At 52.2% G+C, this 13637-nt stretch overlaps 2 protein-coding genes across 4 annotated transcripts in view; one reads left to right on the top strand and one right to left on the bottom strand.

Annotated features, from left to right (window-relative positions):
• The window catches only part of LOC140258546 (mitochondrial import inner membrane translocase subunit TIM16-like), a 36834-nt gene extending 34264 nt beyond the window's left edge, over positions 1–2570 (bottom strand). Inside the window, exon 1 of one of the 3 annotated variants that reach the window (XM_072348912.1) lies at positions 2374–2570. Coding sequence is in view for 2 of the 3 variants with exons in the window: in XM_072348911.1 (XP_072205012.1) it covers positions 1727–1786 (60 nt within the window). In the remaining variant the exon portion in view is untranslated. Of the gene's footprint in view, positions 1–1726; positions 2039–2373 lie in introns of those variants that run through there. The other 2 variants (XM_072348911.1, XM_072348914.1) reach the window with 2 other exon arrangements.
• Positions 2571–2674: 104 nt separating this feature from the next.
• On the top strand, positions 2675–13528 carry DNAJA3 (DnaJ heat shock protein family (Hsp40) member A3). The gene is made up of 11 exons (XM_072348918.1): positions 2675–2869; positions 2956–3080; positions 3203–3286; positions 4445–4651; positions 5657–5809; positions 6264–6411; positions 6912–6976; positions 7858–7986; positions 8407–8522; positions 9249–9346; positions 12506–13528. Exons 1-11 carry the CDS (start codon positions 2692–2694, stop codon positions 12526–12528), a joined length of 1326 nt encoding a protein of 441 aa, XP_072205019.1. The 5' UTR covers positions 2675–2691; the 3' UTR covers positions 12529–13528.
• Positions 13529–13637: the final 109 nt, after the last annotated feature.

The following is a 13637-nucleotide window of genomic DNA, read 5'->3' as shown; positions in this document are numbered from 1 at the left end:
CAGGACAGAAGCTGCACAGCCCCAGAGTGAGACCTGAGCTTCCTCTCCTTGCACAGCTTCCTCTTGGGGCCTGACAGAGCAGCAGTTCCTGCAGCACTTCCTCTGGTCCTTGTCACAGCACACAGCACAGTGGCAGGCCTGTTAACCCTTTTTATGTCAAAGGAAGGCTCCTGTCCCCAGACTGAGAGGGGCAGCTGGCAGCCCCCAGCCACAAAATGCCTGGGAATGCCACAAGAACACACTGACAAAGGGAAGAAAGAACCAGCGGTGATCCTGATGTACACATCACACTCCTTCATCCAGTCAGGTCAAGTGTCCGTCTTTGCCTCAGTAAACAAGCAGCTCTGCAGGGACACGATGACACTACGACACCCGAGCCTTCTGCCCCACGGAGCAGGGTCACGGCTCCCAGCTCCCTGTGACTGGATGGGAAACACCATTCGGGAGGCCCCTTCATACACAGCCCACGAGCAGAGCAAATGACTCTGCACTCTGTCCTCCATGTCCAACAGAGCATCCCCAGCGCTGGAGTCGACAGAGCAGTGACAGGGATGTACCTGCCTGTGGGATGCTGCTCCTGATACCAGACCCCCTTTGCCCTGGAGCTGTGACAGTCCTGATGCCTGCATGTGCTCCCTGATTTGGGGTCACTGTGACCCTTCCTATAGGACATGCCAGCCTTGCGCAAGGATGATTTGGCTGGGAAGTTAAAGGGAATGAGAGCGCAGAAGCCAAAAGGCCGTGAGATGAACGTGCTGGTGGTCAAAACCTTTTTCAAAGGCAGCAAAACCAAAAGACTTTCAGCAGCATCACCCTCCTCACTTCTGGCCATGTAGTCTATGCCAGTGGTACCACATTCTGCACCCATCTGTTGCCACAGCACAATTCATAAGCAGAACAGCCTGCATCATGCCACCAGCCTGCTGGCTCCAGGAGCCCAGGACAAGCTGCACACCCCAGCAGTGCTCAGTGACACTCAGCACAGCCCATCCCTGAGTGAGCATCTCCTCCCCTTCTGAACGTGCAGGGGATGGGGATGCAGGGTCAACACCAACGAAGCTCAGGGCAGAGCAGGTCCTGCCCCTGCAGCCAGGATGGGCCACGCCACTCAACAGGGCTGCCTGTCCAATTTCATCACGGGGCAGAGGCCTCGCAGAACCCAGCGCTGGGCACCATGTGGCTGCACACCGCATGCTGAGGGGATACACTGTCACAGACTTTGAGGGTGCTGGGACTCGGCCCCAGCGTGCAGTGCTTCCTCTGCCTGCGGAAGCAGGATGGCACAGGCAGGGCGCGGCGCTCAGTGCCCAGCAGTGCACACTTCCCCGCCTGGCACACACATTGCCCAGGCAGGTTGGGCACATCTTTACTGCAGCCAGCTGGGAAGCACAGCACGGCAAGCAGCGTGCACCAGGTGGGCGGCATGCATTGCTTCTGCCTGTCGTACCCAGCCAGGGTTGCGGGGTGAGGGAGAAGAACCGGGGAGGGAAGTGGGCAGGGAAGTGCCCGTGGCCGGAAGCCTGGCTGGACACCAGGTGGGTGCCAAGAAGGGGTCGCTGAGCGATGCCGCCTCGCCCGGGATGGCACACGGAGCAGCCGGGCAGCCCCGGCTATGGAGCACGGCCGCGCCCCGCCGGGGTCGGTGCCGGACCCGCCCCGCTAGGAGAGCCCCCGCTCACCCCGCGTCCCCCGGCACGTGCAGGCGAGGAGTGCCCGCGGCGCTCACCTCCCTGCGGGGCAGCCGGGCCTCGGTGTGCCGGAACTTGGACGCCTTGAAGCGGTTCATGGTGCGCCGGGACCGCCGCGCTGCGCCGCGCCGCCCTCAGCCCCGCCCCGACACACCGGGCTCCGCCCCGCGGCACGGCCAGGCGAGGCAGGGCCGGGCCGGAGCGCTCCGTGCAAAGCGGGTTCGGGGCTGTGCCGGCCGCTGCCCGCCTCGCTCAACCTGCCGCCCCCGGCGCCTGGCGGCGTTCACTACTCACGGCTGCTCCACACAACGCAGCGGGATGGCGGGAGGCCGCTCCGCCCCAGCAGCGAGCAGTGCTGCCGCCCGCAGCTGTCAGGAAGCGGGAGCCCCGCACCCCGCCGTGCCGCCCACGGGCCGCTTCGTTCCTCCCGCAGCGCACAGCAACCAGCTGAGCCCGCGCTGCAAACAGCCTCGTTCCCGAGTGCAGCGTTTCTGTTTGCACCGGAACCGCCGCGGCTCCCGGCCGGGCCTGGCGGGCACAGAAAGCCACGGCACCGAGTACAAGAACGGCGCTCTCCTTTAGAACCGCACTGCGGGGCCGACATCGCCCCGTCCGCCCTCAGCCGCACAACCGGGCCCAGCCGGGCCTCATCTCGCGGCGGCTGCTCCGCAGTCAAAGCCCGTACCTCTGCGGGAACACGGCCGGTGGGGCGGGCGCTGAGCTCGGAGCCGCCGCTGAGGAGCGATCGGAGCCATCAGAGCGGAGCCATCGGAGCGGAGCCATCAGAGCGGAGCCATCAGAGCGGCCCTCCTCTCGGCCCTTCGCACCTCCGCGCTCCCCTCACGCGTTCCCGCGCACGCTATCTGCACACCGCGCATGCGCAGCGCGGCTCTCCCGCCACCCGCCGGGCCGCCGCTCGGGGCTCACCGCGCACGCGCTCCACTCTCACGCACGCGCAGCTCGGCCCGACGTGGCGCAGGCGCAGCGCCGCGCGCGGGCCAAGATGGCGGCCAGGGGCGCCTCACGCTGGCTCGGGGTCGCCGCCGCCGCCGCCGCCGTCAGGAGCCGCGGGCCGAGGGACGGGCGGCTGCCGCTGGTCTGGATCGTCCGAGGGCTCGGCGCCGCGCCCGGCCCCGCCGCCCGCCGCCTCCTGCAGCCGGGCACCGGGCCCCAGCACGCGGGTGAGCGGGGAGGGGACGCCGGGCCGCGGGTGCCGGGGCCGCGCGCTGCCGGCCGCCTCACGGCTCCTCTCTCCGCTCTCCCGCAGGCCCGAAGCGCGCTCCCGCCGCCTCCTTCCATGTCAGCGCGGCCCGCGCCAAGGAGGATTACTACGAGGTGCTGGGGGTGCCGCGCTCCGCCAGCCAGAAGGACATCAAGAAGGCGTACTACCAGGCACGGCGCTCCCGCGGGATCCCCCCCGGCACAGACGATGCCGTGATGGATGCTGAGCTTTGCCCGGGATGTGCCGCAGTGATCGAATTCTGTCTCTAATGCGTCTTTTTTCTCTTGTTCAGCTGGCAAAGAAATACCATCCTGACACCAACAAGGACGACCCCAAAGCGAAGGAGAAGTTTGCGCAGCTGGCAGAAGCCTACGAGGTAACATGTAGCATCAAGAGAAGGAGTAAAGGCTGGAGCAGCACTTGGATGAGCTGGAGGGAAACGTTTCCTCTTCTTATTTGTGTTTGCATGCACGGTGTCAATGCGTTCTGCTTTAGGCTTGGGCAGCTCTTCCAGCGGTGACTCCAGCAAACTATCCCACGTTTCCGATGCAGCTGGACATGCTTTCAGCTCGGAATTTTTGCTTGCCCTTGTGAGGGGCCGTAGATCATAGATAGGTGGGAAGGCTGGGCACTGCAGTGAATCACATCTTAAATGAGCAAACAAAACTGTCAGCAGGTGGTGGCTCCTTGAGGAAGGTACATGACTGTATTGGTTTTTAATGTACAGATGGTAACAAATGTACAGAAGGTATAAGTAAATATAAGTAAAGGAAAACTCACCAGTGGTGGTGCCTTGGCTGAAGAAGCTGGGGCAGTCCTCACTGGTGAGCGATCTCCAAGAGATGCTGCTTCGGTGGGAGTCAGCCCTTAAATGAGGTCTCAGAGGGGATGGAGTCGAGCTCCACCCCTCCCGGGAGCACAGCTCCATCACTCTCACCTGTGCTCCCGCAGCTGACCCCATACTTGCCTCAGCTGATTAATCAGAGGTTCAGGCTGTGATGACCAATCTCCCATACAATGGCGCTGTACCCTGTTTCTGCTCATTGCCTTGCTTTGTGCTGGCTGTGCCTCTCGTGGGCTTCCAGATTTACCCAAGCACTCTTACTGCCAGCTTTCAAGAAGTATATGAATAATCAGATACGTAAATAAGGTCCTCTTACTTATCACGAGCTGCCAAGAGCTTGCCATCTTACTGATAACAAGACAGATAGTGTGGAAGAAGGGGCTTTTCATTAATTTATCTGATCACAGAGCAGGGTGCTCTTCACAGAGTCATAGCATGGCCTGGGTTGAAAATGACCCCAAAGGTCATCTCGTTTCACCCCCCTGCTGTGTGTCACCAACTACCAGACCAGGCTGCTCAGAGCTGCACCCAGCCTGGATCTTGTTCAGGATCTTCCTAACGACACAAAGGTTTGAGCAACGTATTGTTAGTAATGCAGACAGCTTGGGGTTCCCTGGGGGGCAGTCCAGGGCTCTCTGTGTTGCCTGGGATCTGAGGAGTGTTTTGATGGCACTGTTCTTTTGCCTAAAGGTACTGAGTGACGAAGTGAAGCGGAAGCAGTACGATGCTTACGGGACAGCCAGTTTTGATGCCGGTGCAGCAGGTGCTGGTGCTGGGCGCCAGTATTGGAGCAGTGGTCCATCGATTGACCCGGAGGAGCTCTTCAAGAAAATCTTTGGAGAGTTTTCAGGATCCCCCTTTGGCGACTTTCAGAATGTCTTTGACCAGCCGCAGGAGGTACGAGATGGGTGTATTTCCTGTCACAGAGTGAGCTTCAGCAATGGATTTGCTTCTTAGATTGTCAGCACGTGAGCGTCCTGTTGTATGGGTGGGGTGGTTGTGTTAAGCCGTGGGTTGCATTCTCCACACCTCCAGATTCAGTATTTTTTTGTGGACCTCATCTGGTGTTTACTCACACCCATCAGTGCTGCCAAACAGTCTCTATCATCGTAAGGCATCTTTCCTGCTCTGAATTGTTTGACATGTTTGCTTTGTAATGCAATGCTGAAAACCACAGAATGCCTTTTAACTATAAAACAAGCCTGCCAGCATTGGATTTGACTTCTTAATTGGCTGAATTCTTCAACTTAATTGGCCTAACTCCGCAGCAGAGTTCATTTTAAAACCTATTTCTTGTACTGCGGCTAAGTGCTATTTAAGCACTGACAACCTGGATTCAGGTAATGCCTTCAGAAATGCTCGGTATCCAGTACTTCTCTCTTGACTAGAAGTGACTTCTCTGTGATAAACAAAACTTCCTGTTCTGTGGAGTCGTCTTTGCTGATGACTTTCTTTGCTAAGTAAGGAGTTTATTGAGGAAGAGTGAATGCTTTCACTGGGGTTGGAAGCCTCTACCTGTCCCTGTTGCTGTATTCCCTTTAAATAAAAGGCCTGGACATATTAAAGGCCTTTCCTAAGAACAGAAAAGCACAACTTCTACTTTTACTTTTCCTCTTCTCTATTTTTAAGTCATTCCTTCTACGAAACAGGTATAATCAGCATTGCTATAACGTTTGCCATCCTTTTGTATCCCTTCTTATTTATATGAAACAGACTGTCTTCCCAAAACAAGGCAGAACACTTCTGAACGTGTTGTGCACCCACCTGTTCCTTCTCCCCCCCCTGTTACCTGGATATAATTTAAGCATTGTTTGATATTTGGCCAGAACCAGTTTCAGTCTCAGTTTGCTTAAGATCCCATCACACACTGGCTGTGGGCTGATGGCAGTGTTTCCTGTACAGTACATCATGGAGCTGACATTCACACAAGCAGCAAAAGGCGTTAACAAGGAGATTGTGGTGAACATCAATGATGCCTGTGAGCGGTGCAATGGGCAAGGAAACGAGCCTGGTACCAAAGTGCAGCGCTGCCACTACTGCAATGGCACTGGCATGGTAAGTCTGTCTTAAGAGACAGGTTCTGCTGTGCTTGCTTTTCTTGGCACAAGTCACCCTTCCACAGTTTCTCAGTAACATCTTCAGCTTATCTTGAGCGAAGCCAGGTGAGCATGGACTTGATGTTGAGTATTTATTTCAGAAATGTGCTCCTTCAAGCTAAAAGCTGGATGAGGTCAGCTGGGACTGTGTGTGATGTAATGAATCTGAAATTACTTGGGACTTAAGTGGAATACTTTGAATTGAGGGTTGGGGAGAGGAGGAAAGCAAGGATAACTTTAGGGTAACCACTGAATGAGAAGTTGCATGCTACTTAGAGTAAGTAAAGAAATAATCAAGCTTCAGAGAGCCCAAATATGCTTGGCCAATCACTGTCGGTGGTGTGAAAGTGAGAAGTACCATCTCGATAGCAAATGTTTGTGTGCTCATTTGTACGACCTGTTTTCTTCACTAGGAAACAATAAACACTGGCCCTTTTGTAATGCGATCTACGTGCAGAAGATGTGGAGGTCGTGCTTCCATCATAACAACCCCATGTGTGGTATGCCGAGGAACGGGGCAAACCAAACAGAAGAAGACAGTGATAGTTCCTGTGCCGGCTGGTCAGTGTTGTGTTTGTGTGCTGCTCCCTGTTACAGTGACCGTAGTTATTAACACTAGGCTAACTGCAAGGCACTTGTAAGGCATGGCTTTCTGTGCCAGCTATGGGTGTCAAAGCAATGTAAAGTTGTTTTGCTTTGGAGAAGTTATCCTAAGAACAAAGCAGACTGATAGCTTGGTCACTGAAAGCATGCACAATGAGAAACTTTCTGACCTTGCATTTATACATGGTAGGTAAAAATGTTTGCCCCTTTTGGAGCTGAAGTTCTGGTTCTTGTATGGACAAGTTTTGAAGATTGAAGCTTTCCAAAGGTTTTGTCAGCTTGCATTTCTCGTTGCTCTTGATCAAATTGGTGGGGATGGGAATCTTGAAAGCCTGAGTTTAGCTCAGAAGAGTTTGCTGTTTGCTTTTGTCAGCAGAGGGAAAAAGCAGAGCTGTAGGAATTCCAGTAGCACGTGGATTACAATACAAGATAACTTCCCCCTCCTCTTCCTAATGCAGGTGTTGAGGATGGGCAGACTGTTCGGATGCCTGTAGGCAAGAAGGAAATTTTCATTACCTTCCGGGTGCGTATTGTTACAGCACAAGCTCTTCCTGCTACTAAAGCTATTATTTATTCCCTTCACAACTGTGTGGGAAGCCTGAATGGGGGATGGCAGGAGAAAGAGTGAGTGATCCTTTGAAACAGCTGAGGTAACATGATCCTCATGAGCTTGCAGAAGGTCTGCATTGTAACATTCAGTCTGCTCCTCAAGAGCTGTGCTGCTCATTCCAGGATGAGGCCTTTATGGTCGTGTGCATCAAAATACAGAGCAGGTTCTCGATGCCTTGAGAGTTTGATGTAGAGATTTGAAGGAGCTTTCTGCTTCTGGTGCCCAGGAGGGCTGCAGGAACATGCACACGAGGCTGGCTGGTCAAGTGTCCTTTTACAGACTTGCATTAAGTGCTGCTTTGCACATTCTTTGTAGCTGGGGCCCTTTTCTCCTGCAGGTATCCTGTTATATGCAGCTCTGTCAATGAGAACCTTTTTCCATTACCTTTGTGCTGCAGGAGAATTCAATTCTCTTCCAGCTTGCAAAGCTGCTACTAAAGTTCTTGCCCTCCTCCTCTGGCTTTCCCTTTTTCAGGGCCCTGGACAAGACAGTGTCACCTTTGTCTGCAGTATTGCTCTGACTGCAATGAGCTAACAAACAGGATTAGTGGGGGGAGTTGCTGAGATAAGCAGACGTACTCCTAAATCTCTGGCTAATTACAGTTATGTAATGATCTGTGCTCTTCTAAAAGACTGAACACGAAGCTAAACTTGTTAGTCGTTACCATGGATGGTAAAGAACATGACTCCTGCTTTCTGCTATGTTTTCTGCTGAGATCTTCCAAAGTAGCTTACCTTACCTTGTTGACTTTGTATTGTTCTGCTCACTGTTTTGTGGAACTACCTGCCTTTTAGGTTCAGAAAAGCTCAGTGTTCAGAAGAAATGGAGCAGATATCCATTCAGACCTCCTTATTTCAGTAGCACAGGCCGTTCTGGGAGGGACAGCCAGGTGTCAAGGCTTGTATGAGACAATCAATATCACGGTAAGTAACGTTACATGGAAGAGCTGTGGCATAAATCAGTGTGGGACATCAGAACCTCCTGAGTCCGTCAGGATCAGGTTTCAGACTCGCTAAGGATTGAGTGTCAGGTAGTTTTTGACCTGCCTTGGTCACACCTGCGTTACAGCTCACTGTGTGGGGACGTGGGAAGGAGGGGCTGGATGGATTGCTGGACAAATCCCATCCAACATCTACTAAACTGTGCCAGGTTCTTTTACTCTGTCCTGAGAAAGCTTTTCTATCAGTATTGACTTCACCCCTGAGTGTGTCCAGCTGCACAAATGTACCAGATCTGCCATCGTATTTTGAATCTCATTAGGGAAATACTTCATTGTTATAAACATGCGCTAACTACATACATGCATGCAATGGAACAATGAACGTGACACCTCTGTGTTACAGATACCCCCTGGAATTCAGCCAGACCAGAGAATTCGAATTAGTGGGAAAGGCATTCCCAAGGTTAATAGTTACGGCTATGGAGACCACTACATTCACGTGAAGATAAAAGTTCCTCAGTAAGTAACATGGATTTCTGTGAGATCTGAAGCTTCTTGCAAAAAAATCTTGCTCAGGAAGATTTGATGAGGATTTCTCGCTGCTTTATCAAGATCTGTGTTGAATCTTCTTTGGACAGTGACATTAACTTCTCTGCTTTTTATTCTAACGTGAGGTAGATTTTCATTTGTAAGTGTAATTTGGCAACCCAGGTGTAAGCAATCCTGCATCCCAGAAATATTTAGGTAGCTCGACACCTGCACATGTGCCTGAATAACTGCCAATTTCTGCCTGCATTCCAGTTACGTGGAGTAGTGCTCTGGCTTCTAACACATCTGTGCTCTTAAACCTATAGCTTAGAAGTCCTCAGGCAGTTGTTGCCTGACATACACTCGTGTAGCAAAGCAGTCTCTTTAGCTTATGTTGTGCTGGTCAGCCAAGGAATTCATTCCCCGAGGTGTGCCCTGTGATGTTCTATTGCAGCTCCACACGGTTCCTCTCAGCACTTCCATAGATTCTGGTTTGTTGGTGAAAAGCAGTGGGTCACATCTCCTGTCCCACTGGGCTTATGTATGGATTGCTCACATGAGGGGCACCATAGGGCTTCTCAGTGAATGCCACAAGTATTAATCCTCTACTTCCAGTGGCTGCCTCTTGTGCTTACTGCCAGAGGAGAGTGAGGAAACCTGCAAATACCTTTGTCTCCAAAGGCAGCCATTACTAGTGCTTCTGTCTTTGACCTGCAGGAGGCTGACGGATCGCCAGAGAGCCTTAATGATGAGCTACGCTGAGGATGAGACAGATGTGGAGGGCACAGTGAATGGAGTCACAAATACAGCATCAGGTGAGCTGTGGGAACGAGCGTCCCTTCCCCATGGAGCTGGCGTGGGGCTGCTCAGTGCTTCCTGAGGGCTCGAGCACAGGAAAGGGAGCTGAGGTGGCATTCAGATGGAGCTGTCAGCACAACCTGCCAAGCATGTTATTTTAGAAATCATTTTAGCGTGATGCTAATAGGCTGCAGCAGAAAACAAAGAAGCAGCTTCTACCCAGGAAACGTTACTCTGCTATGCACCAGGCAAAGTTTTTGTGACCAAGGAGTAGGTATTGAGGTACTGTGGGGTCCCAACAAGATCTGGTGAGTTGAACTGGAGTGATGGATGCCTTCTGCTGCCTGCTTTCACAGTAGTAACTTCTTCATTGCAGAGCTGGAGAAGGGAACGTGCTTCTGCCCAACTCTCTGCATGAGAATCTGTTCTTCTCAGTGCTTGCTTCTGACTGCAGTAGGGATGTTTCTCCTTGAAAGCTGGAGAGGAACATTGCTGTCAAGGTTGCTCCGAGCCGTGCTCTGTGCACATGGGAAAACCTTGGATAGAAACGTTCACTGGTGCTGAGTGTTGGCTGTAGTCAGCAGACAGCACCAAGCATGGTAGAGAGCATGAAGTCAGCTGGGAGTTTTGTAAAGCTGCTTTTTCAGCTCCTGATTATAAACCTGGATCCAGCAATTGTGTCTCAGGTTTCAGTGGAGACCTTTCTGGCATCAGTAGCAGCTGTTCTGCTCACAAAAGAAGCAAAGTCACTTCTGACAGACTCTTAGCAGCATCAGGCCAAGTATCTACAGACAAGCTAATAATCACATACAGAAAGAAGAGCTGAACTCACCTAGCTGATAAAGGAGCTCCGTAGTTATGCAGCACTCCTCAAGAAGCAGCCAGGGTCTAAGAGATGCTCTCCCTTCAGTGGCTGGTCCTTATAATATCCATGGGGGGATCCACCCTACCCTGGGCCCGTGCCTTCTGGTCTCATGGGGAGCACAGGTGCCAACAATTCTTGTGCTCCCTGGGCCAGCTACACCCCTTCACCAGGTGCTCAGTCACCGCTTCAAGCCGTGACCTTACAGTTCCTTTACAGCAGCTAAAGACAAAATATATGTCCAATAGTCAGGCAAAGCAAAGGTTTGGTCTTTTCTACTAGCAAACCAATGTTTTCTTTGCTGATACTGGAACAGTGAGCTTTTTAATGCCTGGTAGGCTGTGGTTTGTTCTTGTTTGAAACCAAACAGGGCATTTATGACTGTACTGTTAGGCAAAGGAGTCTGTCAAAGCTGCCGAGTGATCTTGGAAGCTCAGGTCCTCTCTACATCACAAGCCAAAGCCTGAGGATGTAGGCTGAAGTTCAGGGTATTGGAAAGTGCAGTGAACCAATCTTTGATAGTGCCTTGATAACACAAAACTTCATGGGATTGTTTTATCCACTGCAAGCAAACATTAATCGTGAGAGGAAGGGCAGAGATCTCTTAAACACAATGAAGCAACAAGTTGGATTAAAAGCAATGCCAGCAGTTTAGAGACAGGCTGCTGCTGAATGCCTGTCCTGGTTCAGGGAGCAGAAAGGACCCTTAGCGGATGGGGACATGCTGTGCTGCAGGCCTGAGGGTTTCACAGCATTGCATCAGTCTGAGCTTGAGAGGCAGCTGGGGGAGGATGGGGGGGGCTGGGCTTTGTGTCCTCTGTGTGCAAAGAAAGCCTGAGGGAGATTCGGGTTCTTTGTTATTGACAAACTGTAGATAAAGCAGAGTAGCAAATAACGTTGGTTTTGGGGTATTCTTTCTTGGCTGTAGTCACTTCTTGGGGCAGAAAACTTCTCAGGACCTTTTCTAAATAGGAAGGACTTGCTGGCTGCTGCCAATAGGATTCCTTATCTGGACACTTGTTCTGAAATACCTGCAGCCATTTTAGCCCGAGTTCAGTTTCTCCTTGATGCATGAGAATGGCTTGTGCCAGCCTCCCACTGTAGTTTCACACTGCTTTGCACCACTGATGGCACAGACAGTGAAGCACGGGGAGACAGACCGTTTTAGGGACCACTTAGTAGCTCTTACTTCCATTAGGTGACGAATATCCATCTGTAGTACAGCCACCAACTTGCATCCTGTGACAGACTCTCACTTCTTCCATGTTTGTGTTCCAAGCCCATCAGGCCCCTGACTTGAGTGTGCAGCACAGGAGTTCCTTTGCTGGTTGGAGGGCTGGGAAGAGGGAAGAGACCAGCGTCATTCTTCTCTCAGAGCTTTGGCTGCTGGTGGGAGCCTGAGGAATGTATCTGACTGCAGCCCTTTGCTGTTTGTGTCCAGGTGGCAGGGCTACGGCTAGTGCTGACAGGCCTGAGGCTGAGGAGAACAAGGAGGGATTCCTTTCCAAACTAAAGAAAATGTTTAGTTCCTGAATCCCCATCTGAGGTAGGAAGCCTCTTGTGTTTTGTCATTGTCTTTCCCCCACACTAAGTGGAATGTGCTGTTCTTAAGAGGTAGAAGAAGCAAAGTACAGCATTGCTTCTTACTTAGCCTCAGGCCTTCCAGCCGCTGATGTGAGAAGCCCTAGCTGTCCTGTGTGACCTGGAGGGAAAAGGCAGAAACCAAACTGCATCATTGCTGCACCAAAAGGGGAAAGGCTGGATCCATCTGCAGGGAGGTGGTTGGCCTCTCCTGCAGCCCTGCTTCCTGGAAGCACCAGCCCACTCAGTGCAGCACCCGATTCAAAGCACCGAGGGGGGTTTCTGTGAGCTGGTGAACCAGGGCTGGCTGCTGCTGCTGCTGCCATGCAGGAGCTTGCTGGGAGACACAGATGGGCCTGCAGTGCCTCCAGTGCTGGTCCTCAGGCTGGACTCACCTCTGACAGCACCAGAATGTGCCAGGAAGGATCAGCAGTCCTGGAAAGAGCAACAAAGCCCGTGTCACGCAGATGAGCAGCGTTGTAGCTCAGGGCCCAGCTGCCTTTTAGTTGGTGTTGGGGTGCATCTCTTCAGCCATAGCAGGCTGGTGTTCTGGATTCCGGGGTCTCAGCTCTGCTTCCTTTTGCTGTCAGCTCCGAGCTCATCTTCGCTGTAACCAATGAAGCGTGGCTGCAGTTGGGTGTGAGGTGCTCAGTGCTGTGCTTGTAGGACGGTCTGCACACTTTAGGCTGACGCATTCAGGAAAGCCTTAACGTTTTGCTTGCTTCACTTGCAGGGAAACGTTCTACTGGCAACTGAGAGCCAGCAGCAGCAGCACATCATCTCAGCAGCTGGGGATGAATCCTGGCAGCAGGCACTGGAGAGTGAGGGATGTCAGTCAGTAGCACATTGAGAATCCCAGCTGCAGAGGCCACGCCAACAACCATCGTGATACAGATGCAACCCCCGTCCTAGGAAATGGTAACGAAGGAAAACACCAGCTTTGCAGTAATGGGGATATTTCTTGAGGCTGCTCCACTGTCCTCACTGCCACCAGAAATGTTTATTTGTTAATAATAGTAAGAAATTGTTTAGAATCCAAAGCAGTGGAAATGTGAACTAAAGATCATCCATCTAGCACGGAGCACTTTGCTGTATGGAGCCTGAGATTGCTGCTGCCCACTCAGGTGCCCTTATGGATGCTAGATGTGCTGTACTGACTTGGCACCGTGTTTCTCCTAGGAGGGTTGGTTTGTCAGTGACTTCTAACATTGTCTTCATGCCAGTCTCCCTTTTGCTGGGCCTGGCAGAGCCCAGCAGCTTCCTCAGCAGCTCGGGGGGTTCTTAGTCCTGCTGATTTCCTGCAGTGATGGAATCTGGGCTTTGCCTCAGGTTTCCTCCCACACCTGCCCCAATTAACTGAAGTCACAACACAGACGTTATTGCTGCTGAAGGGGTGGAAGTCAATCACCAACCTCTGCCAGTTTGTCCAAACTACTTTATTACATTGGCATGACACCCGTAGCACAAATGATTGGTCAGAAAGTCATCGTCCCCACGTGGCTGAGAGCAGAGGGGAAGTGGATCGCTCCTTCCAGGCAGAGTTGAGCTCTTGCAGTACTTTCCTGGTTAGTGTAGCCTGCTGTTTGCTGTGCTGGTACCATCAGCCCACAAACTAATCCATCAGTTAAATGAGAACGTCGTAGTCTTGCCCTTAATTTGCTGAAATAAAGCACGCGTTGCCTCCTGATTAAACCGGCTGTAAAGTGATTCTGTATTCATGTAAATAAGATGGACTTGATAAAGATATTTAACGTGTGCTCTGCCTTGCTGCCTTGTTTACTCTTCACACCTCCTTCCTCTGCTGGTTTGGCTGTTAGCAGGGCTCAGAGGCCAGGCTCGATAACGGAGCACCTGTCTCATGGCTG

The sequence above is a fragment of the Excalfactoria chinensis genome, chromosome 14 (assembly GCF_039878825.1).
Source record: "Excalfactoria chinensis isolate bCotChi1 chromosome 14, bCotChi1.hap2, whole genome shotgun sequence".
NCBI lineage: Eukaryota > Metazoa > Chordata > Aves > Galliformes > Phasianidae > Excalfactoria > Excalfactoria chinensis.
The sequence above is the reverse complement of the archived record's forward strand: the minus strand, read 5'-3'. Positions and strand labels throughout refer to the sequence as shown.